Genomic DNA, 9,915 nt, shown 5'->3' on the forward strand with positions numbered 1-9,915 from the left:
TCGTCAAAAAACATGGCCGTCATGGGTAAAAATAGAACACAAGGTAAAATGCAGTTTTTGGCTTATATCTCAAAAACTCCAGCATTTAGAGCAAATAAGACAAGTAGTTAAAGTATTTATTAGGTCAAGGTCTACCTTTCCTGAAATTTTCAGCCGAATTGGGTAACTGGTTTTCCAGGTATAATGCCCCTGAATTGATGATTTTAAAGAAATTTTTTTTTTTGTTATTATCTTGAATATTATTATAGATTTTATAGATACAGATAAACTGTTTATAACAAAAATGTTAAGCAAAGTAGGATCTACAAATAAGTCAATTTGACCAAAATTGTCAATTGACCCCTTAAGGAGTTATTGCCCTTTAAAGACTTTTTTCACAATTTGTTCATCATGTTGACTTACTTTAAAAATCTTCTCCTTTGAAACTGCTGTATCAATTTCAGCCAAACTTAGGCTAAATGAGTTTCAGAGTATCTAGTATAAATTTTTATTTTATTTCCTTGTATGTCAAGAAACATAGCTCCTATGGCTAAAATAGAACATACATGTAGGAGAAAATGATTTTTTTTTTGCTTTTGAAGAAAATAGGACGATTCAAAGAACATTTAAATAAATTGAAAAGCCAAAATAATCATTGATGAGAGATTTAACCAAAAAAATTAAGGTGAGCGATTCAGGCTCTTGAGAGCCTCTTGTTATTATAGTTGTTATAACATAAACAATTCCAAAGGAAACTGATGTGTTAAACAGTGCAACACAAATAACTCATTATGGTCACACATTTATAGTCTTTTTTTCCCCTGTAAATACCACTGTCACTCTTATATAATACAGTCAATTTAATTATTGTCAAGATTATTGTCTCATTACTGTATGCCATATCCATTTAATGTAAATGTGTTTGTGATAATAAGTATTGTCTATTGTTTATTTGTATGACAAAAAAATGTATTAAAATGTATTTACTTAAAAAGATATTGGCAAATTTTAGAAAATTGACCAAAATCATACCTGAGGTGTAAAATTAAAAAATTGGATCATAATATTCTCATTTGCCAAGTAACATGACTGTCATTTTTGGGAGGAAAGGGAGGTTACAGACCAATTTCACCTTTTCATCTTTTAGTGCAATTTATTTATTTTTCTTGACCTAGTATTTTTTCCCCACAAAATTGTAAATTTGAAAAAAGTTCTCAATAACTGAATTTTACTATGGCCAAAAATTTGACCATAACTCCCATACTATAAAATACTTTCTTCTATCAATGTTTGTTAGCTGTTGATATTTTTTAAGATGCATTTGTTTCCATCAGAGTTCGCCATACATGTATATTGATAATGAAAAAAAGTCTCTGCTCTCTCTCCAGATAATATACATTAATTGTCTATTGAAGAGTTATTGGCATCTACATGTATCAACGCTAGTCGGCTATTTTGTAAAACTATTATAATAATGCCAAAACTTCCAATTTCTGAAGAACCTTCTGTTGCTTTGACTTACCTTAATTTCTCACTTATGCACTCATTATAAAAAATGTATGTATTATGTATCTATGATTTATCATTACTAAATAACCATCAATAGATAACTAGAAAGAACAAAGAAGACACAACTAGAACATGTAGAAGCAGATCATAATTTGATTATATAAACTATAAATCAATGAAAATTTTATTATCATTTATTGAGCAATAAGATAACCAGAAAATGTATTGTAGTTCATTATGTTGCTGTAAATTGTGTAATTGTAATAAGACTTTATAGATATTTGATCTCCTTTCTGCAAATCCAATATCACGATGATTGTTCCTGGCGTATGGTCTGAAACTTTCATGGACACACTACTGACTCTGGTGTTATTATGCCAAAGACTGACAACCAAGGGTTTTCCACGATCTTTCATAACCATGGAAGAAAATTGATATACTCCAGCAATAGGTGCAGTAAATGTTCCAGTGCTTGGGTTATAGCCGTTTAGATGGTTAGTAAATACTACGTCAAACTTTATGATCTCATTTGTTGAAAGTGAAAGTGTTTAAGGCTGCTGAAAAGGCTGGAATTCCCTTCCTATTTAACAACGCACAGCCTTTATCTACAAAAATAAAGAATAGAATAGTAAAATTTGGATTTGGGTAATTACACAATAACTCTAAATACAGTAAAAGTATGTAATCTAGAATGATCACATGTCATAGTAAAAATTGAAAAATACTTTTATTTTGGCAGGTTTAAATGGTTATTGATAGCTATAGGTTTTTACAAAAATATTGTGATGAAGAACTTTACTTTGGTTGTTGCAGCATTAGAATTCTTTCAGTTTCCAGCTGAAAATGAGACTTTCAAATTTAAAAAAAAAATGTGTACCACTTGAACCTTCTGATTACATTTAAATACATGTATGTCATGAGTAAAATGTCAGTGTATATCTTTTAACTAGTAAACCATGATATATACAGGAAACCTTGTGATGTAAAAATGCTGATTTTCATAATACATGTATACCTTTATTCAGATAAGATAACCTATAAAAGCACATAAATGAAACTGCCACTCACAATAAGCTTTGTTAGAGTTGTTTCTCTTAATGGCAATACATTTTTTCTTTAATATCAAACTTGTTTCAAAGATATTCATATTTGAAACTGCTCAAACAAACATATTTGATTCCTGTATGCGTTGTTTACAAATTATGAAGCAGTCTATTTACTGATATAACTGTATTACCAATGTTATTTATACTGATCGGGCGGAGCTCACGTTTTAATTTGCATAAGGACAGTCTACTTGAAGATGTGTGTGACAAGGATGATTACCGTTATAATCATTAGTGATTTCTAATCACCTATCAGTGTTATCAAAGTAATTTACAAATGAATAACTGGACATTTCATTAATGAGTTTATCCTAAAACACCTATTCATAGATGGACTGGTTTGTTATGAGCGAACTGGTGAAACTCCGCCCAGTCAAGTGAAATAAATTGAGTAATAAGCACCAACCATAGACTTGAACAAAAATGATTGTTTAAAAATTGAACACTGTAGTCCATAGGGAAGATCTGAGGGGGCCAACATAATTCAAAATGTAAAGATCTACTGAAAAACTCATCTTCTGTCATGCTCATACTGATAGCACTTGAAAAGCAGCATAAATTTAGAAATACATTATTTTTTGTGCTTAAAATTGTTTATAATCACTTAAAAAGTGTAAATTAATAACAGTTACGCATTTCCTATCAGTTGAAGGATTCAGACTTCTTACATATTTACTGGTTTGATAATTTTTTTTGGTTAAAAACTAACCTGATTCTTTTTTAATGAGCATTTTAACTAGATCCTTGAGAAGTGAACCCTCTGAAATCAAATAAATTTAATAATGTGTATCATATTCATTCTTTATCTACAAGTTCACCGCTAAGTTTTCAAGTTTTGTCAAGTATTCAACACTTATTGTTAATTTGAATGCATGCAACTTTTTTTTACTTTTCATTCACACACAAATATTTTTTTCTCGCTTTTTTCCCGTTCTCCAACTGTTTTTTTTCTTCAAATGACCCTTGAAGAATGTATGATGATCCTCCATTTCTATTTTAGGAATGACTGTAATATTTTTTCTGTCTATGAAGAAATAACATAAAAAATGTGGTTCACACTGAAAAACGTGTGTAGCGGATTATTTAACAGTGTGCACCACATATTTTATGTTATTTCGAATAGACAGAAAAAATAATACAGTCATTTCTTATAATTTAATTCTAAATTCCATTTTTAACGGTAGAAAAACATGAAAAAACGTTGATGACGTCAAGGTCACATGACTAAATTATGTCTTTACATAAGACATATTGATAAAAAGTAGAATAACAAAAATACCAACTCCGAGAATAAAATCTTAACGGAAAATGCCTAAGCAAATGGCACAATCATAGGAAACATCAAACGAATGGATAACAACTCCCATGTTCTAAACTTAAAATTCAGTAAAAGATTACGTATCACCGAAATTTCAATTTGTTTTTTTAATTCAAAATTTGTATGTATTCTTAACAAAAGTCACTATTATTTACCTAGTTTAACATCACAGGATCCCATGATCATCTCTCCACATAAAACGAGTGTTAGAACAGAGATTCTGTACATTATTGTTAGATTCATAATGTATTCAAAGGGAAATAACTCTGGATACTTATTATATTTCCATTTTTCTGCATTCATTTATATACTTGTGCTTTGTAATTTTACAATAAAAGTTCAGTGGAAATAGGAAACTGACTGACATTTGATATATTTAATGAGTTCTTGTCATGTCAACATTTCAGCCAACAAATGAATCAATTCAATTCTTGGAATTTGTTAAAAAGGTGTACTGTTTTTACCTGTATGCAATTGTGGATGGTCCAAAAACCCTTAGCTAATTACAGATTCGGTCTAAACGGAAGCTCAAAAGGGTTTCCACTTTTTCTATCTTACAGACTTTAAAGTCCAACAAGTAAATATAGGAATACAGTAAGAAGAATTTGGTAATCCTAACTGCAGCTCTAAATATAAAAATATAAACTGTTAAACAATTCCCCATTGAAATTATTAAGGTGGTATGGGAGTCTAAAATAAAAATGATAGAATTTGTTCATACTTTGCCAAAACGTAGTATCTATTGATATATGTTGAAAAATATAACAAAAATGATAGGTCACCGTACATTTTTTCAAGCCACAGAACGTGACAAAATAACAAAAGCAAATTCACTATTAAAATTATTCATGATGGTTTTTTATTATTAAGAACTTGATACTGTGGCTTTTTTCACATTTATATTAACATTGTAATATTTCTGAATTTATAGTACATGATCCCTTCTCAATCTACTAATCTACCTAATCCATGTTCCATGTTATGATGAGAGGCTCGTATGGCAAGGACTACTTCTTGCCACTCATTATTGTTTTGTGTTGTCTTTTTTTTTTTATCTCTTCCTCAGCTGGTCCCACGGTCTTTCATTTCAGCTTCAACCGTCCTTTGCCAGGTTGTTTTGGTGCATTTTTTTTTAATTCTCCCTCTGATGACCAGATCTAAGGGAAACTCTGACAAATCTATTTCCATTGTCAGTATGCATGACATGTTTGCACTTGATATTTGTGTCTTTAGTGTTTTTGTTAGTTGTGTGTGAGCTTTGTACCATTATGATGAGTCCAGCAGTTTTCAAATGAGTTTTAAAGTGTAATTTTATGTTTGGCTGTTACCCGACTGTTTCATATCCGAACGTTGATCTGCAATTGTTAACTTCTACGTCAAATGGTCTGTGGTTTAGATATGGCTTATTGAAGACCGTACCACACCTTATTCATGAATTCATTATACTGGGATATTGATGCAACAAATTTTGCAAAGAGTGTATAGGATGAGGTTGCCATTGCATCAAAAAAGATTATGAGTAGGAAATTATCCAAAATCATCAGAAGCCCTATCAGTAGATGAAACACTAAGTATCAATTAAACTGAAGTGAAAAGAAAATAAAACCTTAAATTAATATACAGATACATATATATGTTGTTACATTATATGTTTGAAATAACGAACGATGTATAGTTTTTAGTACAATGTCATTCTGCTGAGTAGAATTCTAGTAACTAGGAATATATATGCCTCTGGAGTCACACAGTTTCAACAGACTGGAGTGAACTAATCGGACATTTTATGTAGAGAAAATTGACGGAGTAAGCACTACATATGAGTTCTTGGCTGAACAGTGAAAGATAATAAAACCTGCATTTACTAAACAAACTACCACTGTATCATAGTAAGCAACTTTATAGGTTACCGAACGACCGTCAACAATGAGCAAAGTTACATTGCAAAGCAAGCTATAAAAAAGGGACGAAATATACCAAAGGAACAGTCAAACTCATAAACCGAAAATAAACTGACAACGCCATGGCTAAAAATGAAAAAGACAAACAATAGTAAACATGACACAACATAGAAAACTAAACAATAAACAAAACGAACCCCACTTAAAACTAGGGGTGATCTCAGGTGCTTCGGAAGGGTAAGCAGATCCTGTTCCACATGTGGCACCCGTCGTGTTGCTTATGTGATATCAAATTCGGTAGGTCACATTTTTGAAAGGGAAGGGGATTGTAGTTACGACGTAATGAACATATCCGATATCATTTGTGAAACGTTTATTCAATAACGCTCAACCAACTCGTGTGGCGTCCGTAAAATTACGAAGGGATGATTTCAACCTCACCATTTGGAACTCCTGGTTTAATAGCTTCCTTGTAAGCAATCAACCCTCTATCAAGAAAATCATGATAGGAAATGCAAGCACGAGAATACCGTATCATTTGGGAGATATATACCCCGTATGCAGATACTGCTGGAATGTTGCTACTAAGAAATGGAAAGTTAACAATTGCAAAGCTAAAATCATCTCTTTTGTCGTAAAGTTTTGTTTTCAACCGACCCTCATTGTAAAATTCTAGATATAAGTCTATGTAAGATATGAGGCCGAATTAACTGTAACTGAATTTTACATTTTTATTATAGTTGTTATAACATAAACAATACCAAAGGAAACAACATGCCAAACAGTGCAACACAAATTACTCATTATGGTCACACATTTATAGTCTTTTTTCCCTGTGAATACCACTGTCACTCTTGATAATACAGTCAATTTAATTATTGTCAAGATTATTGTCTCAATACTGTATGCCATATCCATTTAATGTAAATGTGTTTGTACTAATAAATATTGTCTATTGTTTATTTGTATGACAACAAAATGTATTAAAATATATTTACTTAGAAAATTTTTGGCAAATTTTAGAAAATTTACCAAAATCATTCCTAAGATGTAAAATTTTAAAATAATATCATGATATTCTCATTTGCCAAGTAACTTGGCTGTCATTTTTCGGAGGAATGAGAGGTTACAGATCAATTTCACCTTTTCATCTTTTAGTGCAGTTTATTTATTTTTCTTGAACTAGTATTTTTACCCCACAAAATTGTAAATTTGAAAAAAGTTCTCAATAACTGAATTTTACAATGGCCAAAAATTGGACCATAACTCCCATACTAATTTCTTCTATCAATGTTTGTCAGCTGTTGATATTTTTTAAGATGCATTTGTTTCCGTCAGAGTTAGCCGTACATGTATATTGATAATGAAAAAGAGTCTTTGCTCTCTCTCCAGATATTATACATTAATTGTCTATTGAAGAGTTATTGGCATCTATCAACGCTAGTCAGCTTTTTTGTAAAACTATCATAATAATGCCAAAACTTCCAATTTCTAAAGAACCTTCTGTTGCTTTGACTTACCTTGATTTATCACTTGTGCACTCATTATAAAAATGTATGTATTATGTATCTATGATTACTAAATAACCGTCAATAGTTAACCAGAAAAAAACAAAAAGACACGACGAATCAGATCATAATTTGATTATATAAACCATAAATCAATGAAAATTTTATAATCATTTATTGAGCAATAAGATTTCCAGAAAATGTGCTGTCATGCATGTTGCTGCTATAAATAATGTAATTGTAATAAGACCTTACAGCTATGTGATCTCCTTTGTTCAAATCCAATTGTATACTGAGTGTTCCTGTTGTATGATCTGATACTTTCGTGGACACACTAGTTACTCTGGTGTTATTATGCCAAAGACTGACAACCAATGGTTTTCCTCTTTCATTCATAACCATTGAAGAAAATCTATATATTCCTGCAATAGGTGCGGTAAATATACCAGTACTTGGATTGTAGCCGTTCAGGTTATTAGTAAAAACTTTGTCGAATTTTATTATCTCATTTTCTGAAAAGGATTTTGACTTTGTTAAGACTGCTGAAAAGGCAGGAATTCTCTTCCTATTTAACAACATACAGCCTTTATCTACAAAAATAAAGAATAAAATAGTAAAATTTTGATTTGAATAATTACACAATAACTCTAAATACAGTTAAAGTATGTAATCTAGAATGATCGCATGTCATAGTAAAAATTGAAAAATATTTGTATTTTCGCATGTTTAAATGGTTATTGGTAGGTTTTTACAAAAATATTGTGACGAAGAACTTTTACTTTATTTGTCGCAGCATTCAAATTTCTTATAACTAGTAAACCATGATATATACAGGAAACCTTGTGATGTGAAAATGCTGATTTTCAAAATATACCTTTATCCAGGTAAGATAACCTATAAAGGCACATAACTGAAACTGCCACTCACAATGAGATTTTATGAGTTGTTGCTCTTAATGGCAGAACATTTTTCTTTAAATTCAATCTTGTTTCAAAGATATTCATATCATATTTGAAACTGCTCAACCAAACACACTTGATTCCTTTATGAGTCCTTGTCTTAATTTACAAATTATATAGCAGTCTATTTACTGATATAACTGTAAGCACCAACCATAGACTTGAACAAAAATGATTGTGTAAAAATATAACTCTGTAGCCCATAGTGAATATCTGACGGGGCAAACACAAATCAAAATGTAAAAATCTACTGTAAAACTCATCTTCTGTCATAGTCATACTGATAGCACTTGAAAAGCATCATAGATTTAGTAATGCATTAATTTTTGTATTTAAAATTGTTTATAATGAATTACAAAGTGTAAATTAATAACAGTTACGCATTTCCTATCAGTTGAAGGATTCAGGCTTCTTATATATTTACTGGATTGATATTTTTTTTATTTAAAACTTACCTGATTCTTTTTTAATGAGCAATTCAACTAGATCCTTGAGAAGTGAACCCTCTGAAATCAAATATATGTAATAATGTGTATCATACTTCAGTCTTTATCTACAAGTTCAACGCCAAGTTTTCAAGTTTGGTCAAGTATTGTTTATTTGAATGCAAGCACCTTTTTTCACTTTTCTTTCACACACAAATATTTTTTTCTCATTTTTTCCCGTTCTCAAACTGTTATTTTTTTTCAAATGACCCTTGAAAAATGTATGATGATCCTCTATTTCTATTGCAAAATAGCTAAATTATGTCCGTCATTTGCAAATTTTGTGGTCAAAATCTTTGTACCCCTACTTTTTGAGAACTCTGCCGTATATGCTTTAAATGTTTTTTTGTTAGTTTGCTTTACTAATTGAGATTAAGACATATTGATAAAAAGTAGAATAACAAAAATACCATCTCCGAGAAAAAAATCTTAACGGAAAATCCCTAGGCAAATGGCATAATCAAAAGAAAACATCAAACGAATGGATAACACTCTCATACTCTTAACTTAAAAACCAGTAAAAGATTACGTATCACCGAAATTTCATTTTTTTTTTAATTCAAAAGTTGTATGTATTCTAAACAAAAGTTACTATTATTTACCTAGTTTAACATCACAGGATCCCATTATCATCTCTTCACATAAAACCAATGTTAGAACAGAGATACTGTACATTATTGTTAGATTAATGATGTATATATTCAAAGGAAAATAACACTGAATACATGAGCTATTTCCATTTTTCTGCATTCATTTATATACTTGTGCTTTGTAATATGACATAAAAGACCAGTGGAAATAGGAAACTATCTGACATTTGATATATTTAATGAGTTCTTGTCATGTCAACATTTCACACAACAAATGAGTCAATTCAATTCTTGGAATTTTTCAAAATTGTGTACTGTTTTTACCTGTATGCAATTGTAGATGGTCCCTAATACCCTTAGCCAATTGCAGATATGTTATAATGAAAGTTCAAAAGGTTTTCCTGTATTTCTATCTGATAGACTTTAAAACCAACATGTAAAAATAGAAATACAGTAAGAAGAATTTGGTAATCCTCACTGCATCTCTAAATGTAAAAATATCAACTGTTAAGCAAAATCACTATTAAAGTTGTAATAAAATAGTTATCAAAGGTACCAGGATT

At 30.4% G+C, this 9,915-nt stretch overlaps 1 protein-coding gene across 1 annotated transcript; it reads right to left on the bottom strand.

Annotated features, from left to right (window-relative positions):
• Window positions 1-7,492: 7,492 nt before the first annotated feature.
• On the bottom strand, window positions 7,493-9,437 carry LOC134716802 (complement C1q tumor necrosis factor-related protein 2-like). The gene is made up of 3 exons (XM_063579809.1): window positions 9,365-9,437; window positions 8,733-8,783; window positions 7,493-7,908 (listed from the first exon to the last, which is right to left on the bottom strand). Exons 1-3 carry the CDS (start codon window positions 9,435-9,437, stop codon window positions 7,493-7,495), a joined length of 540 nt encoding a protein of 179 aa, XP_063435879.1.
• Between the last annotated feature and the right edge of the window lie 478 nt (window positions 9,438-9,915).

The sequence above is a fragment of the Mytilus trossulus genome, chromosome 4 (genome assembly GCF_036588685.1).
Source record: "Mytilus trossulus isolate FHL-02 chromosome 4, PNRI_Mtr1.1.1.hap1, whole genome shotgun sequence".
Classification (NCBI taxonomy): Eukaryota; Metazoa; Mollusca; class Bivalvia; order Mytilida; family Mytilidae; genus Mytilus; species Mytilus trossulus.

Excerpts from the sequence above, each read along its gene's own strand:
- LOC134716802 (XM_063579809.1), bottom strand. The coding sequence starts at position 9,437 with ATGTACAGTATCTCTGTTCTAACATTGGTTTTATGTGAAGAGATGATA. Across the intron at positions 8,784-9,364 it reads ATCCTGTGATGTTAAACTAG|AGGGTTCACTTCTCAAGGAT; the intron begins GTAAATAATAGT and ends ATTTGATTTCAG. Across the intron at positions 7,909-8,732 it reads GCTCATTAAAAAAGAATCAG|ATAAAGGCTGTATGTTGTTA; the intron begins GTAAGTTTTAAA and ends TTATTTTTGTAG.